The sequence below is a fragment of the Chrysemys picta genome, chromosome 20, assembly GCF_011386835.1.
Source record: "Chrysemys picta bellii isolate R12L10 chromosome 20, ASM1138683v2, whole genome shotgun sequence".
Taxonomy (NCBI): domain Eukaryota; kingdom Metazoa; phylum Chordata; order Testudines; family Emydidae; genus Chrysemys; species Chrysemys picta.
Window position 1 is genome coordinate 10,265,289 of NC_088810.1, and position 24,416 is coordinate 10,289,704.

General features: G+C 48.6%; 2 protein-coding genes across 3 annotated transcripts; one reads left to right on the plus strand and one right to left on the minus strand.

Annotated features, from left to right (window-relative positions):
• Positions 1-765: 765 nt before the first annotated feature.
• On the plus strand, positions 766-10,605 carry LOC135976868 (interferon-inducible GTPase 5-like). 2 transcript variants are annotated; one of them, XR_010594155.1, is made up of 3 exons: positions 766-1,007; positions 5,540-8,280; positions 8,343-10,605. XR_010594155.1 is itself a non-coding variant. In XM_065574574.1 (2 exons), exon 2 carries the CDS (start codon positions 5,580-5,582, stop codon positions 6,771-6,773), a length of 1,194 nt encoding a protein of 397 aa, XP_065430646.1. In that variant the 5' UTR covers positions 766-1,007; positions 5,540-5,579; the 3' UTR covers positions 6,774-10,605. The 2 variants fall into 2 exon arrangements, 1 of the variants encoding a protein (XP_065430646.1); XM_065574574.1 differs by having other exon boundaries at positions 5,540-10,605.
• Positions 10,606-22,009: 11,404 nt separating this feature from the next.
• LOC101948297 (interferon-inducible GTPase 5-like) lies at positions 22,010-23,530 on the minus strand. Its single transcript, XM_065574573.1, has one exon. The coding sequence runs from the start codon at positions 23,491-23,493 to the stop codon at positions 22,225-22,227; it is 1,269 nt and encodes a 422-aa protein (XP_065430645.1). The 5' UTR covers positions 23,494-23,530; the 3' UTR covers positions 22,010-22,224.
• Between the last annotated feature and the right edge of the window lie 886 nt (positions 23,531-24,416).

Sequence of the window (24,416 nt, forward strand, 5' to 3'; positions counted from 1 at the left end):
TGACTTGGGTGATCTGGTCACCTTATGTTAAATTGATCCACAACCTCTGCTTTGGGTGGGCGGGTCCTGAGAGGTCAAGGGGCGGGGCCAACGTTAGTTTGATGGTAGGTCCCTTATACTACTTGTGGGGGGTGAGCCTGTTTGAGGAGGCAGGAGCCACAGCCCCAAAGTGCTCATTCTGTGACACTCCCACCATGTGGGTTTTTTTTTGTTTTTTTAACGAATAAAAGAACAGGGACAGGAGTGCGGTCAAAGGGTCAAACAAAGTGAACCAGAGGGGGACACCGAGCAGAGAACCCCGGACAGCACCCAGTGCTCCGGATACATGAACGGACGGAGGACCGGAAATAGGCCCCACAGTCACAGGAGACTCCATCGGCCAACCTTTTCTCCCTGGTTTTCTAGATGGCCAGTTTTGCTAGGGCCAGGAGGAGGTTGACCAGGAGGTCCCGTGACTTTGTGGGGCGACAGATAGGCAGTGTTACTGGGGCAGTTAAGGGAGTTCGCAGTGCACAGGGGCACAGCCCAGAGTCCCAGGAAATGTGCCTTGGTGCAGTTCATTTATGTGAACTGTATTACTTCTGGTAGTCTCTAAGGTGCCACAGGACCCTCTGTTGCTTCATTTATGTGAGTTTTCATGTTTTTGTGTATTTGTTCTGCTCTGCCTGTTTAATGTGAAAGGGCATCTCCACCCTGTTCTGATCTGCGGTGGCCTTTCAACACAAAGTGTAGTCTTCCAGGAAATGCCAAGTGAAATAAAATTCCTTTCGTGTGATAGGGAGGAGAGAGAGGGCGCAGAATTGTCTCCTGGTTGCGTCTATAAAACAAACTAGGGTGTGCTACATTCACTTCTGGCAATAAAGAGATCTATGTTTTGCCTTCCTATATAAAGAGAAGAGAGAAAGCAAGAGAGACAGAGAGAGAGGAGGGTTTCATGATCAAACACCTGGAGACTGGCCTCTTTCTTCAGGAAAGCTCAGAAGAACTGAAGCATTTGTGGGCTGCCGGTGAGAGATTTTTGTGTTTTGTGCCTTGTTAAACCATAGGAGCAACCACTAAGGGATGGGTATGGAGGTGGTCGGGGGGGGGGGAACAGGAGGAAATTACCCCAGCATTTCCAGAACGGCCTTTTGTTTCCTCAAAACTTTTTCCAGGGTCTGTTTCTCATGTAGGGCCTGATCCAAAGCACACTAATGTCAATGGGAACTTTCATCAAGTGCCAAAGCTTGGGTCCTGGCAGGCTGAAGAGGTACTTCTCTGATAAAAGCAACAGAACACGTATGGAGCTCAGTGGGAAAGACAAATCCATCCTTGACTAGATTGTATTCTCTGTCCCCCACCCCGCCGCTCAGGAGGTAATGGTGTCTCTGGCTGTAATTCATAACGTGGGAACATTTTGTGGTCAGTTAGCAAAGTTACCCATATCCCTGGCTAGGAAGGTGAAATCACTTCCTGGGACTAGGGAACAGGAATGCCAGGCTCATCTGACTGTTGTGAACATACATAAGGACAAGTTGGACCTTACTGCCAATCTCTAAATAGGAAAAATAGAGTCAAATAAGGTGAAAATCTTACAGGAATCAAACAGTACCATAGAACCTCTACAGATAGAAATTCCATGCTTGAATAATAAGAGAACAGCAGTAGGAATATACTACTGACTACCTGACCACGATGGTGACGGTGATTGTGAAATGCTCAGGGAGACTAGACAAGCTGCAAAACCCGAAAATGCAACAATAACAGGGAATTTCATCTATCCTCATATTGATTTGGTAAATGGCACATCTCAAGGCATGATGTAGACGTAAAATTTCTAGACATCATAAACGACTGCTTCTTGGGGCAGCTGGTCCTGGAACCCACAAAGGGAGAGGCAATTCCTGAATTAGTCCAAGTGAAGCACAGGATCTGGTCCAAAAGATAACTATAGCTGAACCACTCATTAGAAGTGACCATAATGTAATTAAAGTTAACATCCTTGGGTGAGTGTGTGTGGGGGGAGGAATATCAAAAAAGCCCAGCACGGAAATATTTCATTTTAAAAATGGAAACTACTCAAGAATCAGGATGCCGGTTAAGATGGAAATTAGAAAGGGGAGTCACAAAGGTAAAATACCTGCAAGTAGCATGGAGACTACTTAAAAATACCATAATAGAGACTCAGACTAAATATATAGCCCAAATCAAAGAAGACAGCAGGAAGACCAAAAGAATGCTCCATGGCTAAACATCAGAGTAATGGAGGCCATTAGAAGCAAAAAGACACCCTTTAAAATTTGGAAGCCAAATCTTAATGAGCATAGATGGTGACCTCAGAAAAAAAATAGGAACCAGTTGCTTGCTGTTCCCTCCCCATGCCAGGGGTCTCTGGCTAGCTCATTTAGCGAGCCTCCTCCAGGCTTCAAGTCTCCTGCAGGCAGTTCCCTCATGCGCTTCACTCCCTTTGCTCTCTCACACCATGGGAGCAGAGGGAAGCTCCTCTCATGGATCAGTAACAGATTGAAAGATAAAAAACGAAGGGTAGAAATTAACGGTCAGTTTTCACAATGGAAAACAGTAAACAGCGATGTCCCCTATGCTACAGGCTGGGGACTGACTGGCTAAGCAGCAGTTCTGCAGAAAAGGACCTGGGGATTACAGTGGATGAGAAGCTGGATATGAGTCAGCAGTGTGCCCTTGTTGCCAAGAAGGCTAATAGCATATTGGGCTGTATTAGTAGGAGCATTGCCAGCAGATCGACGGAAGGTATTATACCCCTCTATTTGGCGCCGGTGAGGCCACATCTGGAGTATTGTGTCCAGTTTTGGGGTCCTCACTACAGAAAGCATGTGGACAAATTGGAGAGATGCCAGTGGAGGGCAACAAAAATGATTAGGGGGCTGGGGCACGTGACTTATGAGGAGTGGCTGACCTCCTGAGGTCTCTTCCAACCTTCAATGATTCTATGTAGTAATATTTGGTGCCAATGTCTGAGTTAGCAATCTTCACTTTCTCTGCACTCACCAACATTTTAAAGGTATGGGAGTCCTCTTAGTTCAGGAGATTTTGCAATTCATCATCAAGGGGAATTTTATGACCCTTGAAGTCATCCATGATTTTGATTTCAGTGTGATGGAGATAGTGATCCAGGTATTATAATGCTCCATCTCCAATGTGGATGATGGCATCAGGAGGCACTTGAAACGTGAAAGGAAATAGGGAATCCAGGACCTACAGTGCAAAATTACGTAACATATTTTCAAGATGTCGGTCACAGGTACTGAATCCCATTCTGAAGTAAGTTCCAGTTGATCTGCTTATTCTGGGAGGATTCAGTGTCAGACAAGGAACAGAAAGATAGGTTAGTATTTATTCTGTTATTTATTTATAGGTGAAAAAGAAAATTTACTATTTGCCATCTGGTGCTTCCCCCCCGCCCCCCTTTCGGCAGATCCCATTATTTAGGAGGAATAACTTCTTCTTGACTCTATCTGGAGGAATAGTGGAGGTTTTTGAGGGTTTTATATGAACTCACATGAAGATGGGATCCTATTCGGTTGTAGATACCTAGATCTTAGCTCTGAGACATATATATCAGCAATAGCTTTCTCTCAGTTGGTGTTTGGTATAGTAAATGAACTGGTAAGCCCATCAGATGACCAGTCATTATTTCAAAAGATGTAACCTGTGTAGATTAGTTAGGTATTGAATGCATAGCCATTAGTGCTACGGGTAGCTTTAAGTCCCAGTCTCTGGCATTTTCAGAGAGAAATTTCACAGTTTGGATCATACCCTCAACCTGTCCTGAAGATTGAGGATGATACGGCTCATGGAGCTTCTGTTGGATTCCTAGGGCTTTTCATTGGTTAACCATAAGACCAGAAGTAAAAAGAGTATCTCTGTCTGAGTCTATTTTGGGGATAAACCCATCTGCTGAAAACATGATCTACTGAAAACATGAGTGGTTGTAGTTTGAGCCATGTCATTTGGTGTAGGTATACATACAACCTATTTCATAAATAAACAAGTCACCATGAGTAAATAATGATTTCCTCAAGATGACTATGTTACAGGCCCTACCCAGCCTATTTGAATGATTGACCAAAGAAATGTAATTCCTTGGCTTTGGAGTGGTGCTCAAAATTAGTCAAGTATTTTGAAATCTATTACAAATGAAACATCCTTCATGTAATTGGACATGTTTTTACTTATGCCAGGCCAATAGGGCAGCCGCTTTGTCCCTGGCCTTGTGGGAATCTCCTCTCCTCAGCTAGTCCTTGAGCCCTTGGAGGGTCTGCAGGGCACGGGGCTCTGTGATGGGTTGTGTGTGCTGGCCTCTCAGCATGGATGGGGCCAGGAAGGGATTAACAGATGGTCCAGGGATGGGGGAAGAGGCCAGCTCTGCCCTAGAGAAACTGCCCATCCACTCCTCTCTGGGAGGGATTTGTTCCCTGGCTGTGGTGCTGAGGAATGAGGAAATAACTAAAGGCCAGGCAGGGTGAGGTCAGGGTCTGTTCCAAGGAGGAAAGGACTGAAACTTGCCCCACCCAGGACTGGAGGGAGCAGGGAGTTGCTTTGAATGGAGGCAGTCAGGAAAACCCCTCAGTCCTGTCAGAAGAGGAGAGCGAGTCAGGACTAAGTGCCCCTTGGATGGGGAGTTGTCTCTTCTCTCCTTTACCCTGAAGCCAGGGCTTGGGCAGAGGGTTTTTCTGATCTTCTCAATTTTTAAGAAATGTTGTAAAACTGATAAGAATCAAAGACATTAAAATTTACACAGTATTGGAACTTTTTGTGCAGGTTTGGTGCCGAGCGTTTTCATATACACAAACTAATGCCTCTTTTTAAAATGTTGAGTGGGTTGCCTCAACTTTTGGGGGGCATGCCTTTTCTAAACAATGTATAACATTTACAACATATTTTTGAGGTCCCTGCTACATATTTAAATTTTCAGAGGCTGATCTTTTCCACTGCATCTGCTTTTCCATCTCTCTTAGGAAATTCAGCATATAAAGGTTTCTTCTGTGTAGTGCATGATTTCCAAATAAAAGCAACAAATCCACTTTCAGTCCATGTCTCTGTGGCTTCTTTCAAAGCAATCACTGTAGGGTGGTATTGTAATTGCTGTGAAGCACCATTCCACTGGAGATCTTTGGTAGATCATTTCCCTGCAGATCAACTGGGGTAGAGGGAAGAGATGGCAGGGTCACTGCAGTTCATCAGCTGGTCATGCTAGGGACAAGCTGCAGTGTGTGTATGGGAATGTTTTGAAAATACGGTGTACTGAGCAGGTGGGTTTGAACTGAACTTTAGCTGTTGCTTTTCCCCCCTTTAATTGAATCAAACATCCCAGAGCATTTGCTATTGCTAAAGGTTGGGTGTTTGCTTCTAGGAAAATCAGCCTGTGTTAAACTTTATTACAACCTCATACGGTTAAAATTGATGTCAACATGAACCTTTCCCCAAGGAGTCGCAGGTTCTGAAGGAAAGGGGTTGATCTGGTTTATCCTGATAAAAATACATCACTGGAATTTTTCTTTTCCTTTTTCCTTTTTCTAAGATCTGTGATAAGAGCAACTGAGCCACCACCAAAGGCTGCCATGGCTGGTAGACTCTCCAGAAGAGAAATTGAAGAACTGAAAGCCATTTTTGAGAGAGGAAACCTCACGGCAGCAGCTGCTGAACTTCAGGAGAAGCTGGAATCATTAAAAAGCACCCCACTGGACATCGCCATCACGGGAGAGACAGGTGCAGGGAAATCATCCTTCATCAATGCCATCCTGGGCCTGCATGATGACGATGAAGGAGCTGCTAAGACTGGGGTGACACAAACAACGATGGAGCCAATGGCTTATCCACACCCCAGACTCCCAAATGTAAAACTATGGGACCTGCCAGGAATTGGGACAGAGAGCTTTCAGGCAGACAAATACCTTAATCAGGTAAAATTCAACAACTATGACTTCTTCATCATCATCAGTGCTACGCGCTTCACTTCCCACCAGACCACCCTGGCACGTGAGATTCACAAGATGGGGAAGAGGTTTTACTACGTGCGCTCCAAAGTGGTCTATGACTTGAATGCTGAAAAAAGGAAAAAGAATTTCAATGAGGCGAGAACCCTGCAGGAGATCAAGGAGGACTGCATAAAGAACCTGAGAAAAGCAGGTGAGGCCTCCCCGCGGGTTTTCCTGCTCTGCAACTGGGAATTGGCCAACTATGATTTCCAGCTCCTGCAGGAGACCCTGGAGAATGAGCTGGATGATCAGAAGAGACACGTTTTCATCCTGGCCCTGCCCAACATCTCGGCAAAGATCCTGGAGAAGAAAAAGGCTGAACTGCAGAAGCATATTAGCGAAGTGGCCCTATTGTCATGTGCTATTGGTGCTCTTCCTGTTCCAGGCCTCTCTCTCGTCTGTGATGTAGCCATCTTGGTGGTTCACATGAAGAGTTACTGTGAGGCCTTTGGCTTGGATGACGAGTCTCTCAGTAGACTGGCTGAGCAGGTTGACAAGCCTGTTGCAGAGCTGAAATCTGTTATCAAAAAGGGTCCACTGGCCTCAGCCATAACAAAAGAGTTTGTACTGACTGTACTTTCCAGATCTCTCTGTGGAGCACTGATGGTGCTGGAATTTATTCTTAATTTTGTACCAGGCCTTGGCTCCCTAGCCGGGGGAGGAATTTCTTTTGTGACCACGCGCTACATGCTGCAGAGCTTTCTGGATGAGGCTGCAGAAGATGCTCAGAAAGTTCTGACCAAGGCTCTTGAACCCAAAGCTGAAGAGTCCATATAACAGCACCAAGACCGCCTATACATGCCCACAGAAAACCAGACACACCTGGCCCAGCCCTGTCAGAACCTCTAGACGTGGGTGAGCCCAACAACAACAAACTGACACCTTAAACTGACAAACAGCAGAGAGACCGACCAGATCAGATCAGACGGGATTCTGGTGAATCAAAAGCTTGTCCCTTCCACCAACACTATGTCAGGTTAGATAGTTTCTTTTCAGGCAAAACTAACTGGAATGGAACTGGTCTCTAAACCAGTCTCTGAATCCAGGAGAAATGTTCTGAGAAGAAGACGATGCTCCAGTATCTCTGCTTGGCTCACTCACCCTGGCCTCATGTGAAACAGAATCTGTAAACTGAACAGTTTCTACGCAAAAGAATAAATGGACACAAATCGGACATCAGGAATCACAACATTCAAAAACCAGTCGGAGAACACTTCAATCTCCCTGGTCACTCAATAATAGACTTAAAAGTGGCAATTGTTCAACAAAAAACCTTCAAAAACAGACTCCAACGTGAAACTGCAGAACTGGAATTATTTGCAAACTGGACACCATCAAATTAGGCCTGAATAAAGACTGGGAGTGGATGGGTCATTACAAAACCTAAAACTAATTTCTCCCTACTGTTACTCACACCTTCTTGTCAACTATTTGAGGTGGGCCACTCTCATTACCACTACAAAAGTGATTTTTCCTCCCTTGGTATCCTGCTGTTAATTGAATTGTCTTGTTAGACTGACCTCACACTTGGTACAGCAACTCCCATCTTTTCACGTATTAATACCTGCTCCTGTATTTTTCACTCCATACATCTGATGAAGTGGGTTCTAGCCCATGAAACCTTATGCCCAAATAAATGTGTTAGTCACTAAGATGCCACAAGGACTCCTCGTTGTTTTTCCTGTGAAGTCTGGTTCAACTGCGTCTTCAGGGCTAGATCCATGAAAAGGAGTTTGGTGCCATTGTAACCCCCCAAGTCCAGCATGGGGCACCCTGGGCATTCAGAACACCACTGCTCAGCTGCCACCTGACCCTGTAGGTGCCTAAAGTCCCTCGACAGCTACATTTCCACCAGTAAAGCCCCCAGGTGCCTACGTTTCTGCCAGTGAGCAGGCACACAGCCGCATCACACCTGGGAACCTGCCTCACGCCGACACCCCAGAAGGTTCCATTCTCTCGTCTGTCTGGCCTGCAGGGCCTGATCCAGGAGTGTTCTCAGGACACACCTAACCCCACACAAAATGGATGGAGGGGGAGGTGGTTGTCAGGACTCAGGACCTGCAGCAGAGCAAGTCTCTGGGTAACCTAATGAGCACAGTCAGCCTGTAGCAGGCTGCCTAATTGGCTCCACGGCCTGATTGGCTGGAAGAGTCGACAGAGCAGCTCTCGAGTCCAGCAACAGCAGCAGGTCAGCAGCTGCTCAGAGCGTTCACCCGCGGCTGAGATGGCTCCTGCTCATTCCAAGCCTTGCTCCTGCCTTGGACCCAGCCTTGCCTCACGCCAGGTAACCTGGTTCTGACCCTCGGCTCCAATTCCTGCCTTGGACCCAGCCTTGCCTCACGCCAGGTAACCTGGTTCTGACCCTCGGCTCCAATTCCTGACTCCGGCTGTGACCCTGGGCTCTGATTCCTGGCTACTGATGCCTGCTCCAACCACTAGGCCTGATCCTGCTCTAACTGCTAGGCACGGCCACCCATGTCCCAGTCACTGACAGTGGTGGTGCCTCTCTACCAGTTTAGTGCTTCAAGCACTCTCCTGGGGTGGGAAAATCCAAGTTGAAACCCTCCCTCCACATGGGGGGAATTCACGGTGTATTTGACGGATTAAAATATTTTGATGAAATGACGTTAAATTGAGAAGGAAAGTCAGCTAGAAGTTGGTAATGCTTTGGGCAAGACACTGTGAACATTATGCCAGGGTTTGCCGAGGGGTGATCCTGTTAGGAAAATGAAGGGGTTCCATTCGTATTGATTTTTTTAATTAGTGGTAAAATTAAGAAGTAAGGATAATATTTGCCATCAAGCGCGCTCATGTTACCACAAATACGTGAAATACACCTGGGCTGGGAGAGGCAGGAAATAAAAGGGGATGAAACTGAAAAATGTCTGATAAGAACAGTTGGTCACGGAGTTAAATAATCAGCAATGTAGCTTCTGCATCAATGCGGCACAGGCCCAGCTCAGCCACACACAGAGATCCTGCCACAATTGTAAAATAAGGACACCAGGATGGCAGGTTTATGGAGCTGCTCCAGCCTGCCGGAGAACAACAGTTCAAGTGGCTCCATGGTCCTGCAGACTGGACTGTTCCAACACATTCAAACAATGTGGCAAGACTTTGTATAAAACTCCTTTTGAAAGTTAAACATTTCAGCAGCCAGCGAAGTGCCGAGGGCAAACGGCCGCTTGGCCAGCACAGCGTGCAGTGGTGATCGGAGTGCATTGCAAGAGGGGCCCATGGAAAGCAATCTGTGAAAGGAGGTTGCTGAGCGGAGCTGAGCAGCAGATATTCACTGGCTGTCCCAAGATAGTCGTACTCCTGGCTATGGCCTAATTGTCCTACACAACCTGATGTGACACCAGGAGTTTTGCACAAAAGAGACTGGAATTTGAGACCCCCATGTAAGAACTCACAAGACGTGCCTGTGGTTGGGTGGCGAGAAGACACAAGTTTCATTTTGGTTGGACATTTCCAGCCTTCATCACAGGCATGGGTCACCGTTTGATTGGTCCATGCCAGCTTCTCCAAGCAGAGGAACCAAATTGAACTCACAGCAGAAAGGGGATAAAATGGCCTGTCTCCTTCAGCACATCACTTCCTGAAAGCCGAGAAGACTCAAATTCTGAGCCGGCCACCTGGGAATCCTCACTCCTGGAGACATCAAATACCTCTCAGGCACCTTTAACTCTCTCTCTCTCTTTTCCAGCAGCTTGGGTTGCCTGTTAGCACATGAGGAAAACACAATGTCCGTCCTTCACTCCACCTGCAATTGCAGTGTCAGCCCTGCTGTGATCAGTAATGGAGCTGATGAAAGCTGACAGCTGAGCAAAGATTTGGTGATAAGTAACATACAGACTTTCTCTTTGGCAAGGACCCAAATCAGTCACTTGACTCCTTCCTCAGCTGGGTACCTAATTACTAAGGACATGTACATGCTTGTGTACGTGGTGTATAGATTGTAACAGTTATAGTTTGTGCCCTTGTTTTGATAAAGTTTGTTGTAGCTTTTAAATAGAACTAGTTACAATTCCTAAACAGTGTACATCCCATGTAGTTAATAGCTGCACACTGCCTGTCGAGTTCTAGGTGTAAACAGACATCAAATAAGACTATGCTTGAAAGCCTTTTGAACCGCGAGCAGCCTGTCATAAAACTATAGGTGCTCTTGTTAGGTGGTTAGGGGTGTTTATCTGATCCGGAGTTAATATAACTGGTGTGAATATTGGTGAAAAGGGGTAACCACAACAGATCCATTGGGAAGGAGACTATGGTGGGTTGGCATGTGAGGAATTGCTCAAGTTGTCTTATGCATTAGCCTAGAATTGTTCTCCACTGTTGAGTCAAATAACAATGGAGAGTATAACTAATGGGCTTGAATGTGTTCCTTCTGCTTTAAGGGACTCAGTCAAAATTCCAAACAGTCACCTTCACAGGATAATTGTTGAGAAGGGGTTTTCCTGTTTTCTGTTATGGATGTATTATGTGATTCTTAAAACCGGGATGATTATTGTATCGACCAGCTTATCTCAGTCCAATCATGAACCAGTGCTATTTGCATTCTTCAATCCTATTCTATTGGTTGTTTTTAAGTGTAGCCAATAAAACTAAAATCAAGTCTAATTCTTGAGTCCTTTTCTTTTGATAAGCAGTCGATATCCAGAGACCCATAAAACGGATGATTTGAGTAATCAGCTGAGCGGTTAACTTAACCAATGTTTTGTTTTATACCTTCTTATGTGTACCGGGAGGGAAACACCCTCTGTGAAATACCCTGACTGGCCACCAGGTGCCAGCACAATACGGTGCTGATCCCAGCCCGGGGCCAGTGAATGTTACCTCACTAGTGATAAAGGGGCAGGGGGTGTATCCCACACCCTGAGGCTGAGAGGAGCAGAGTTTGATTCAAATCCCTGCACGTCAGAAGGTAGCAATGGGGAACTTTAACTTGGTGCTGTTACCGAAATATCGGGTCCACCTAGCTGAGAGCCAATAACAGCCAGACAGGGATAAGGAAGAGTTGCTTTATTCTGCAGAAGAAAGGAGAGCTTTGCACCTTAGTACAAAAACTCTGTCTTACACACATTTTACAGATCCTTTATACACATTCAGACAAAGGTCTTTGCAGTGTTAACACTTGATTGGTGGTTGTCAGACCCGTGCTTTTGCTATCTGGTCAGTGAAAACCGGCTTGGGACCAGCTCCAACTACCTTAAGGCCTTGAAGGGAAGACAGTAGAAAAGTTCAGGCTACTGTGTACTTGAAGTGTCTGCTTCCCCCTATCAGGGGGTAGCCGTGTTAGTCTGTATCTACAAAAACAACAAAGAGTCTGGTGGCACCTTAAAGACTAACAGATAGGCTTCCCCCTAATGGCCACTGGTTGACATAAAGGCTGCTCTGTTAAGGGGGGGTCACTAGTAACTTTCACAGTGCTAACAAAGATTTGGGGCCTTGTTGTTGTTGTTGTTTTCAGTAATTTTTGTATGCATCCTCATGTTTTGCACCCCAGCACTCCCCATCCACTGTCTCTGGCCCCTTGGCAGTGACGCCTGGCCACAGAACACACTGGCTTCACTACTCCTGACGTAAGGGTCTTATAATGTAGTTTTTGATTCTTTAATGATCTGTTGAGATTTACAATCCTACACCACCTACAAACAAGCTTGAAATTTACACCCTGCTGATTCCTATGGAGAGTCGTTATCTTCATGCACAAAGAAGGCCCAGAGTTAAAGTAGATCCCCACATTGACTAGTGTTAGGGTTACCATTCGTCCGGATTCCCACGGACATGTCCGGCTTTTTTCAGTTAAAAATAGCGTCCGGGGGGAATTTGTCAATGTCCGGACTTCCCCCCGACCCCCATGCAGAGCGTGCGGGGCTTACAGGGCAGCCGGCCGGATGGTGCCACTCGCAAGGGGCTCCGGCAGCCAAAGCCCTTCCTCCACTTCCCCCTCCTCTCCCCTGCAACTTGAGACCACTCCCCTCCTCTCCCTCCCTCCGCCCGCCCTGCATTCACAGATCGCCGGCCGTTCGCATCGGGCCTCCGGCCGTCTGGAGCTCCAACCCTGCTCCCCTCCCCCGCTGCGGAGCGCGCCGCCCTGCAGCACAGTAAGGTGGCCGGGGGTCAGAGAAGTGGCAGGGAGGTTCGGGGTGGGGGGAGTCAAGAGACAGGGAGCAGGGGGGAGGGTTGGATGGGTCAGGAGTTCGGGGGGGGCTGTCTGGGGGTTGGGGGTGTAAGGTTTTGGGCAGAGTACAGGTGGGGGGGTCTCAGGAGGGGGCAGTTAGGGGATAAGGAACAGGGAGGCTTAGGTAGGGGGTGGGGTTCTAGAGGGCAGTTAGGAGCAGGGGTCCCAGGAGGGGGCAGTCAGGGGACAAGGAGCAGGGGGGGTGTTTGGGAGTTCTGGGGGGGGCTGTCAGGGGGCAGGAGTGGGTAGAGGGATCGGAGCAGTCAGGGGACAGGGAGCAGAGGGGTTTAGATGGGTCGGGAGTTTTGGGGGGGGCTGTCAGGGGGTGGGGAGTGGTTGGATGGGGCGTGGGAGTCCCAGGGGTCTGTCTGGGGGTGGGGGTGTGGATAAGGGTTGGGGCAGTCAGGGGACAGGTAGGGGGTAGAGTCCTAGAGGGCCACTTAGGATGTGGGGAAGGTCTCAGGAGGGGGCAGTCAGGGGACAGGGAGCAGAGGGGTTTAGATGGGTCAGGAGTTCTGGGGGGGGCTGTCAGGGGGTGGGGGTGTGGATAAGGGTTGGGGCAGTCAGGGGACAGGTAGGGGGTAGGGTCCTAGGGGGCCAGTTAGGATGTGGGGAAAGTCTCAGGAGGGGGCAGTCAGGGGACAAGGAGCAGGGAGGCTTAGGTAGAGGGTGGAGTCCTGGGGGGCAGTTAGGGGCAGGGGTCCCAGGAGGGGGCAGTCAGGGGACAAGGCATGGGGGGGAGGGTTGGGGGTTCTGAGGGGGCAGGAAGTGGGAGGGAGTGGAAGGGGCAGGGGCGGGGCTAGGGCAGGACAGGGGCGGGGCTAGGGCGGGGCTCCTCCCGTCCTCTTTTTTGATTGTTGAAATATGGTAACCCTACTAGTGTGTCAAGGGGTAGGTTTAGATCAGAAGATGATTCAACCAGAAGTTCACAAAAAAATAAAATATGAATAAGTCTCTACAACAATTACTCTCCTGTTAGTCATATATTTGGTGCCACATTAAATATTATTTAACAAGATCCGTTACTAATGCTGTCTTGTAACACGGTGTAACAGGGGTCACGACTGGTGGTTACCATGTTGTATGAGGCATCAGGACTCCTGGGTTCTATCTGTGACTCTGCCCTGGCTCCCTGTGTGACCTGCACCTCAAAGGGCCTCTGCTCCTTTGCATACAAAACAAGGATGAACAGAAACAGATGAGTGTCCTGAGGCCTCCTCAGAAAGGAGGATTTCAAAGCACGTCAGAAACACTCCTGGATGTGCTATACCTACAGAGTGCTGAATTATTTCAATATCAGTCGGTTGTTACTGGAATTAGATGTCCCCGGGTTTTGTTAGTTTGTTTTTAATAGTTATTTTTCTAACAACATGTCAAAGTCTCTCATGTCCATCCCGATACCAATTCATAACGTTACCTCAGAATTTAGGGCTATTTGATTTACCTTTAAAAGTAGCTTTTAGTTTCATATTTTTATTAATTGTTTTTATATATGTGAGGGTTTAATCCTTAACTAGTGTAAGCGGGCATGGCTCCATGGACTGCCCTGATGTGCTGGGCCTTACATTTTTTTCTGAAAAATGCTCTTCTCCCTTCCCTGGTGAGAGGAAGTCCTGTTTGGTGTGTGGGCTACACTTTAAAATGATTCCAGTATGAGAGGAAACTTTTCTCCAAGGAAAAATTCTCTCAGCGGGACCTAAAATTGGTCAGATGCTGAACTAATCTAATCTCATCCCACAGCCGTCTCCCCCTTGGCCATCTCTCAAGTACTTCTGCCCCTTGTCAGCTGCGTTTTCGCACCACACCATAGCTTATTTGGCTGCTTGTGGATGGAGCTGAGGCAGAACAGAATCAAGGGACTAACTCAAAGCCTTCATACAAACCTACCCTGCTTCCTTCCACCCACCGCTGTCCTTCATCTCACGTAGGAGAAACCCTGCAATGGGCAGCGATCTGAGCTTCTGCCCTGATGATCTCCCTGATCCCCGGTCCCAGTGCATTTGAGACATAACTGGAGTCTGGATGCGGATTGAATTTCTAGTCACCATAGGACGATATTTGTAACTGGGCTGAGGGTCAGCACAAAGGCCGATGCTCCAGCTAAGTTGCACTTAAAGCCTACTTTGAAGGCTTAAATGGTGCACAGACCTTGCAACGTCCACGCTCTCTGGGGTGAATTTGAAGCCATAGGGTCTGATAGGAAGTCCAGCCAATTCATTGGGATGACTCCCTTTGATTTCAATGGGGTTGGCTCAGACCCATTGGGGTGGAGGTGCTGAGCTCACAGAATCAAGGCTGTCTCCTTCCCGGGAGTCACAAGGGAGAATTCCACCATTACAGCGCACTGAGGATGTTGCAGCAGCAGTTGGTTTTTTGATGAAAAATAATAATTCATCAAAACCAAAACTTTTTAGAGAACTGGCGCGGTTTAAACATGGTCAGCCAGGGGTCTCAGCTCCACAATGGGGTTTCTGGTCACAGGGAAAGAGAAGGACAGAGAGAGACACCCCCTCCCCCCAAGTAGCCCTGTACTTAGGGAACCCACCTGACATGTGGGAGTCACGGGTCCAAGATTCTGTTCTGCCTGACTCACGGCAGAGTATTGAACCTGGACCTCCAAGATCCCAGAGGAGCGGTGTAGTGATCCGGCTGTTGGCTGCTATGGGGACTGTGTGTGTTGATCTCTGGCTTTTTTGGGTTTTTTTGTGTGTGAAAAAGATGAAGTCTCAGTTTTGTCCTGATAAGAAATGAAACAAAATGCTGAACTCCTGAATTTTTTGGAAAATGAATTCTTGCATTCCGGCCAGCCCCACTCATCTCCACTGAGGTCTGTGGAATGACACCAGGCCTGAATTTGGCCCGTAATGTTTTTAAATGAAAGGACCCTGCAGGGTGTAACTTGCCTGTCATGTTAGGAGAGGCTGAGAAAAGACCCATATAAACAATGAGTAAAACAAGGACATCAGCTGGAGGAGTTACCCGTTAATGAACTGTGGTTGGTAACTAGTGTGGACATCATACACAAAGGTGCTTCCGACCCTCCACGTGCTGTAAGACACCATATAAAAGCATGAGCAGCTCAGGGCTTTTCTAACCACTTCCCTTTGTGTCTTCTCCTGGGAGAACTGGGTAAGTCTGATTCGACTCCTTCACGTTACAACTATCAAAATGTGCTGTTTCATAGTTGTAACTTAGGGCTGAATCCCACAGAGACCTTTTCCAGTTCTTAGCAAACTCCGGGGGTTCTTTTCCTAAAAGAATTATTTTGGGGTTACCCAGTAGCAGGCATTGTTGAACACAGGCTTTGTAAGTGAAGAGTTTAATTTCAAAGGGATTTGGATGCCGTATATACATTAATTTTGAGGGCACTGGGATATTCACATCTCTGCAATAGCTTTGAAAATCTCAGCCCCAAAGTACCTTGATTCTAGCCAAGTCTGAACTGGGTATTTTAAAAAACTCTACAGCTGTTCATTTGGCTACAGTGGACACAGACGTATTTCCAGTGAATGAGGATTTAACTTCAACTGTTTCATAAAACTAAAGAGCTCAGCTTTCATCTTCTCCGCCGGAGTGTAACAGTGTTGCGGTGTTCAGCGGAGGATGTCTGGCTATGATTTGCTAAGGAGGCTAAAGATTTAGGCATTTCTCCATCTGAAAGAGGACCACACACACACACACACACACACACACACACACACACACACACACACACACACACACACACACACACACAGTCTATCAGTGTTATTGAGTTGATAGTATTAGTGTCTGAAGCTGGATGGGGAGTTGGGAGTTGCTGGGTGCAGGCTCAGGAAGCAGAGTGCATGGAGACGAGATGGGATGGGATGAGGATGATGCACAGGCTCCAAGCAGTGGGGATCCCTAGGAAAGGTCACCGAGGCAGATTTCACAGGTGAAATGCACTTCATGGGCACAGCCCAGCGGAACAGGGAGGTTGCTTGGTGGCTTCACGGAGGAAGACAAGAAGAGTTCCCAGGGCTGGTTTGGAGGCAGGCAAAGGGTGAATGGAGCGAGAGGATTCAGAAGAGGAAATGTGAGCAGAGAAGAAGCCAGGAACTAGCTGACCAGGTCGTCATCACTCTGCTCCCTCTGTCTCTGTGTCTTGGTGCCTACATGGTCACATTACAATAATATTCCAGCTTTGAATCTCTTAATCCACTTTCCCTTGTGCCTACCGGGTACTCGACTCCCTAGCACGTGTTTCAGGTGTACCTCCATTGCAGAGAGCTGTCCTGCTGCCCACCCTATGGGGAGGGACGTACCCACAGCCATGTGTTAGCTGCATCGACACCTATTCTACAGGGTTTGGTGGCTCTAGAGCAGTGATCTATCCTGCTCCAGCGGTGGTGACATTTGGGGGGGTGACTCTCACCTCTCACTCTGAGCACACCGTCATGGGATCCTCAGGAGGACCTGGCATCGGGAGCTTGTCTGGTTATGGGGGTTACAGGTGGAGCCATGAGTAAAGCTGATGGAGCTGTGGGCCATGTTAAACCCAGCAGGGTTTTGTGTGTGTGTTCTTTGTTTTTTCCTTGTTCAGTTTGTAGAGGCTGGTAAAGGGCAGTGTGCTGTGAGAGAAGCAGAGCCCTGATTAGGGGGCGGGCTTCCCTGATTAGGGGAATTATAAAGGCAACCAAACCGTCAGCCAGCAGCACAGGTGCGGCAAAGAGAACTGTAAACAGGGGAGTTTGAGTGGCAGTTCTGTCGGCGGAGAAGGGAGGAAGAAGCCCCTGGTCTTTAGGGGCAGTGAGAATTTAGATGGGAGGCTATGACAGATACAGAGGCAGCAGCGGCAGTGACTGAAGCCATGGAAGAGACAGTGAAGATGACCGGATATGGGAGCTGTGGGATGTTTATGATGCTAGAGCGAGTAGCTGAAAAGAGCTTGTCTGTACTAAGTGCTGCTTGACAGACCTGATGGAAGAGAAGGTCCCAGGCTTGGAGATGCAGGTGGAAACTGTAACGGAGAGCACAGGCTGGGTGCTCTGGAACCACTTCGAATGAAGTTCAGACAGGCCCCTCTTGCCGTGCGACACCCTTCAGGGCACACTCTCGCTAGGACAAGCCTCCTTGGCTTCAGCATCTCCTGGGTCTGACTCGGAGCATTCAGCCCCTGTTCTCACTGTGAGCTCCCTGCAGTGGATCTGCCGGAATGGGACACCTGGGGAAGCCTCCCATGCCCCAAAGGGGCCGTGCACCCCAAACTCGCAGTCAGCAGTGACTCAGCCAGAAGGTAAAACAGGAGGGTTTGTTAGTAATTGGGAACACATCATAGAACAGATCTTCTTAGCACAGAAATTAGGAACATTCAGCAAAGTCCATCTTGGGGGAATCCATAGCCCAGAGCCCTGGGCTCTTCCCCCAAGTCCCAAAACAGGAGACTGACTTGCTTCCTGCAGCCCAACCTCAGACATGCCCAGATGCCCCTCCTCCGTCCTTTGTCTCTTTCCCAGACCAGCAGGTCACCTGGCCTCCACCTCTCTCTGTGTTCTCCAACCCGGCCATCAGTTCCTAGGATACAGAGTATCAGGGGGTAGCTGTGTTATTCTGTATCCACAAAAACAACGAGGAGTCCGGTGGCACCTTAAAGACTAACAGATTTATTTATTTTTCCAAAACCCACAAGATTGGTCCAAAAATCATGAGCTATTTTTGAAAAGTTGATACTGAGGGGTTTGATGCTCTGGTTTCTGAACTCCCCCTGCCCCGGCGTGTGTGTCAGAGACAATGGCTGTGCCCGGCTCTCCCAGACGCACAGAGCAGGTGACTCTGGCTCCGTGGCTGCTGGGTAGAAAGGAGCTTCTAGCTTCTCCCCAGACCCCCACATTATAATTCATTCATTTTGTGCCCCCTGCCCAGCCCCACATCTGCCCCTCCCCCAGCCCAGCCATTAATTTCACCCTCCCAGCCCCACATCGGCTCTGCCCCCCAAGTCTCACTGCTGCTCCTCCAGCAGCTCGGGGGAGGGGGGTCTTGTACGCTTGTCCCCTCTCCCCCTCCCCTACCCAAACACTCCTCTGCCTCCTGAGGGGAAGGGGAGGGTGCTGCCTGTCTCCTGCAGCAGCTCTGATTGGCTGCCCTTCCCCAGGAGATGGGGCAGTGGGTATTTCTGATGGAGCAACAAAAAGAACAAGGAGTCCGGTGGCACCTTAAGACTAACAGATTTATTTGGGCATAAGCTTTCCTGGGTAAAATACCCACTTCTTCAGATGTAATGATTTTTTTACCCAGGAAAGCTTATGCCCAAATAAATCTATTAGTCTTTCAGGTGCCACCGGACTCCTTGTTCCTTTTGTGGATACAGAATAACAGGCCACCGCCGGATTCATGATGGAGCAACAGTGACACCTGGTGGCCAGTCTCGGTAACGTTTCCTTCATTAGCACAGCAGTGACACCTGGTTGCTAATTAGGGTAATGCACAGAGTGTATTTTCTAAGTGGAACAGCAGTGACTGTTTTCAGAGTAGCAGCCGTGTTAGTCTGTATCCGTAAAAAGAACAGGAGTACTTGTGGCACCTTAGACACTAACAAATTTATTTGAGCATAATATTATATATACTCTTATTATATGTTCCATTCTATGCATCCGATGAAGTGGGCTGTAGCCCACAAAAGCTTAAGCTCAAATAAATTTGTTAGTCTTTAAGGTGCCACAAGTACTCCTGTTCTTATTAGCAGTGACTGTGCATTGCATGTTGCTGCTGCTTCATTAAGTAATAAAATCTGAATTTAGAGCAGTTTAGAGCCAGGACTCCTGGTTTCTATTGTGAGCTCGATGTCTATAGTTGTTGTGCAATCTTGAGCAAGTCTCTTATTTTCTCTGTGCTGCACTTTCCCCCCTGTGAAAGGGGAAATCCTGCTCCTTTGAGATCTGTGGCACAAATCCCACTAGCTCCACTGGGAGCAGTGCTGTGCCCCAAGAGGGATCACAGGGTTAATTCATATGTAGAAATCTCTGTGGTGAAAGGCTCAGGAGAGAATAGTTCATTATTAGGCAGTAATTATAGGGCAGTGGGAGCAAGACAAATAGTTCATAAGACAGTGAGAAATCGGGTGTGAGGGGAGAGGGGACCTTAATTTTGTCTTATGATTTAAGAAGAAACCTGAGTACATGACTGGGAGATTCTTCCCCTGAGACCCAGACAGGTTTCTGTAATTCCCAGACCAGCCTGGATTCGCTTCAAGTTCTGATCCTGATCTCGTCCCCAGGGGATCCGAGCACTTTCCTGCCGGGTGTTAAATGAGGTGACTGACGTCTGTCACACGTGATTTGGTTCCTCTCATCCTCTCTTTGACTGTGTGTGCAGTGGGGTGGTTGGTTGTGGGAGGTGTCACAGGCTGGCCGACCCTTTAAGGCAAGCCAAGCTCAGCCTGGCCTGGGAGCTAGCAGCGAGCCCCCCGCTGGTGATGATAGGGCAACTTAATGATAATTGGTGACCCCAGCTAGGCCAGGACCAGGAAAAGACCACACAAGGGAGGGGGACACAGTTGGGGCAGAGCCAGGAGAGCGGGGTGGGAGCCCTGGGGCCTGAAGTCCATGAGAGAGGCCAGGTACCAGAGGGAGCTGTCTGCTGGCATCTGCTGGAGGGCAAAGGGACTGAGTGAGGCCATAGCTAATTTACATATCAACTGTGGATGGTTTGGGGACATCAGGGTTAAATGGGGCCATGTTTTGTAGTTGGGCTGATTCTCTGGAGAGTTCCCTGGTGGGAACCAGCTGGGCAAAGCCTGAACAGTGACTGGGATCAGGGTCTACGTTCACCTAAAGACTCTGGTGCAGCCTCCCGGTCCTAGCTGCTGAAATCATTGTAACAGCCCCAGAACGGCTGAGTGGTGACAGCGTTAGGTTTAAGGTCCAATGGACGTGACCCCGCACAGGCTTAAACCCACTTCTGAAATCATCTTAGCAGGATGGGGGGTAGAGCCCCAGGGACCCTGATTCTCCTACAGCCACAAACTGTGTGTGAGGGGCTGGGAGGCAGAAGAAACTGTATCAGCCACTCAGGGCAATTGGTTGGGGCTGTGACAGATGCACCCTGAGACAGAAGCTGGGGGAAGGTGTTGAACTGTAAACGTTTGTCCCAGCTCACCCCGTCCTTCCTCTTTCCTGTTTAATCCTCTGTTGACTGTGCTTGTGACTGGGTACAGATTTGCCCAGCAAAGGTGCCCAGGGCGGATACAGGTTCCCAGGTTACTGGGTGGGGGCTCAAGTCACAGTTAAGGAACTGTAGAGAATCCCCACAGGTAAAGACCCGACCCTTGTTGCTGGTGATGCTGCTGCTTTAGGGTTTCGCTTCTTCTCCTCACAAACACCCTATGGCTGCATTCCTCCCCCCTCGTTAAACCCCCCAATTAGTGACACTCGGAGGGAAGAGCTCCTGTCTACTCAGAGCAATGCCCTTAAGCCATGGGCCTTTAGCAATGGTGAAATTCAGAGACACGGGCTCTTAGTCCAGATTAAATGCAAGTTTATTATAATTGAAATATTAAATCATTTCTACAAGACAAGAGGGGCCCGTTCTGGGGGTGTGAAGGGATCGCAGAACCGGACCGCTAATCATTATGAAAACAAAGCAAGAAATCAATGGGTCATTGAGGAAGGCAGAGGCTGACACACTGGCTATACATATGGCCAAACCAGCTGCAATGTATCGAAGTCTCCAATTGCTCAGATGAATTGTTCAATCATCGGCTCTTCTAATAAACTACATAATAGGCTCACACTGAGAATAGCAAATCAAGGAGCAATAGATGTACATAAACTCAGCATCAAACACTTAAAGCCACAAACTCACCAGCCGTGAATGGGAGCATAGCCCAGAGTACAGGTGAGCTAGGTAATAATCAAGTATTAAACATGGGTTTATCAGCCAGACACATCTTGACCCTTCTCCATATAAATCCAGGGCCATTCACAGGGTTAATAGCACAGCCAGACACAGGTACTTCCCTGGACAAATCTACCTTTGCATAAGGCACTGGTTAAATCAGAATTACAATGATCAGTCTAAGCATTTCTTAATCGATTATTGTCTCACAGGAGAACCTAGGACCCTGTCAGGTGACGTCCCTGTTGCGCTAGGTGCTGTACAGACAGGGAACAGAAGGACGGGCCCTGCCCCAGAGAGCGACAATCGAAGACTAGAGCCAGCAGGCAGGTGCTCCAGGCCTACGGGGGAGCACACGGGAGCAGGGAGATGCAATGAGCAGCGCTCCCAGAGCTCCAACTGCAGGCCATTGTCGAGTAATCCGGAGGCTCCATTGCAGGGGCGAGGATGATGGAGGCGTTCGCAGGAGGTCAGTCCGGGGGCTCTGTGGGAGGTTACAGGCGGCTCCTCCCCGGACAGGGGCAGCCTGGGGGAAAGCGCGACAGCGTCTGTGCTAAAAAGCCTGTTTCATTTGCCTTGGGCCCTGCAGTGACGAGGGAGGGGTTGGCACCAGGGGGTTGGCACCCAAGTCACGTCAGGATTTAGGGCTTTTACGAGTGTGTCTGAGTGAATTTGCCCAGGCTGCAATTTCAGGGCAACGGGAACCAGGAAGTGGAAAATCTGTGGCTAGAACGAGTCATTGTTGGTGTCGCTCCCTGTCGTCTCCCAGTGAAGAGTTCGATGGGCTCTGCCATGGCCCTGCTCTCGGCTGGGGCCTGAAATAACCATTCCCTGAGCTCCCTGCAGAGCGCGTGAGGCACTGGGGACCCTGGGGAGCTTTATCACAACTTGGCCGCGTTCGCTGGGGAAATAAAGAAACAACAAAGAACAGGGTCAGTGAGGATCCCCGCCCCTCCCCCCCCTTTTGTGGCAATATGTTATGGTGGGTGGGAGACCTCCGTGGAAATGGGGCTCAGAGCTCAGTTATGGTGAAGTTTCACACCCAATGCGGAAAGGCAGCAATTTCATGAGACTTCCCACAGTTTTGAGCTCCGAGCTCCAGCTGGGACAGGGTCTTTACTTTGATCCTTTCAGCCACATGTTGACGTTTCTTCCTTTCAGGGGGTGCGGGCGTTTTTTGTGCGGCATCTCTCAGTTTGAACCGTCTCCCTCCATAACCACCTCCAGAACTCGTAGAGCGTCAGCAGCAGCAGCATCCAGGAAATTCTTCAACATGAAGTATGTGGTAGGGAGAGAAACTGCTGCAGCTACCACAGCACCTACCACTGCACCTACCACCGGTATAAATTTTAATAAAATTGTTGAGTATTGCACTGCCCCAGAGCCGCACTTGGTCAGTAGCGTAATTACAAGATCTTTTGTTATTTCCTCACTCAGTGGGGACTTTATAACGGCCTTCAGCTCTGCAATGGGAATCTTAGTCCGTTTAGAAAGTGCAGAGAGAGACTTTTCATCAAGGCCGAAATCCCTGCAGAACTCTTTCAGGGACGTCACCAGCATGGTGATATCACAAACAATGGAGAGACCTGGGATAGGAATAGCAGCGATACCGCATGACACCAGACTCTTCAGCCATATCTGCGTTTGCAGCTGTTGTTTTTTCTTCTCCAAGGTTTCCTTAGAAACATTGGACAGGGATCGTAGAAGAGCACGTCTCTTGTGACTGTGGAGCTCATCCACTAGCACTTCCTGCAATTTGGGAAAATCGTACTTGCCTAAGTCCCATCTCGATACAAGAAAAACCCGTGAGGAGGCCACCTTTGCTGCTTCCAGGTGTTTGATGCAGTTCTCTCTGATGGCCTCGAGGATCGCACTCTCACTGTACTGATGTGGCCTTTTCGTGGGAGCTTTCCTCTGCTTCAGGATTCCTGCCTCGTCATACAGTGTTTTCTCATTTTCCAAATCCTGGTCCACTTTGGAGCGCACAAAGTAAAACTTCTTCCCCTGTCCCTGGATCTCCTGGGCGAGTTCAATATCGTGGGTTTTGAAGCGGGTGCAGGAGATGATGATGAAAAAGTCGTAGCGACTGAACCCCACCTGCTTGAGGTACGTGTCTGATTTAAATGTTGGGGTCCCGATCCCTGGCAGATCCCAGACTATTACATTTGGGTAGCTAGGATGTGGGTAAGGAAGGAGCTTCATTGTCATTTCAGTGACCCCTATCGCAGCAGCACCTTTATCATTATCCTTCAGGCCCCGGATGGCGTTGACAAAGGACGATTTTCCAGAGCCCGACTCCCCCGTGACAGCGAAGTTGAGAGTGATTTTATCAGCCGTCTCCAGAGCCTCTTTCGCTTTAGCAGCTGCTTCGGTGAGGTTTCCTTCCCCAAAAGCAGCTTTCAGTGCTTCCATATCCTCTTCAGGTATCTTGGGAAGGTTTTTAGCATCTAACCCAGCCATGGCAGCTCCAGTGCACTGCTCAGTCTGCCTGCGAAAAGACAATGAGATATTCCATGTACGGTTAGTTTAGACAGAAGATAGATGACAGCTCACATGTGAAAGTCCAGTGGGAGTTTGGGCAGGAAATGGGAAAGGTTGAGTTACGGTGACACTTTCCACTCAGCTCAAGCACATAACCTTAACTCTGCCCCCATAGGAATGCCAGGAGAGACACCCCCTCTGTTTTTCTGGGGATGGAAGGGCCCACACAATATGTGACATGTGAAATCCCAGGAAAGGAATAGTATTTTCCCAACAGGAAGCCAAAGAATTTCCTTAGAGAAATAAGAAGATTTCCATTAAGTGCTTGGAATGATTAATGGCTCCCAATCATCCTGCTGGGGCTTCTCCCCCCTTGCAGATTTCAGCAAATCCACAGGGAAGGGAGGAAGAACCCCAGACCCCTCAAGCCTTCTGCTCTCTACAGAATCTCTAGCCCTTCTTCCCACCTTTGACCTAGAGCAGGAGTCTCTTCCTAGAGCTTCCAGGAGAGCCAGAGCGGGTGGGAGAGGGGACTGGGTGACTATCAGGGGCTTGGAAGAAGGAGGGGCATTTTCCTCCCTTCCTGTGACCCTGCGTGCATGATGGGAGAGCCCCCACTGGGCCTCAGGCTCATTAGTTCTAGCAGTGTCTGCACTGGGGCTTTGGTCGGCTTCAGTATATCACACAGGATGTGAAATTTTTCACAGCCCTGAGCGATGTAATTAGGTCGACCTAACTCTGCAGTGTAGACCATCTCTTAGAGGAAGCAGAGGGACAGAGTTTCTTGGGCACAGAGCCCACTGGAGGGCAGGCGTGGGGATTTTGGAGCGAGAAAACTGCCTGTGACTGTTTATGCTGTGTTCAGAAACCACAGCCGTGAGTGCGCTCTGTGTAACTAAACA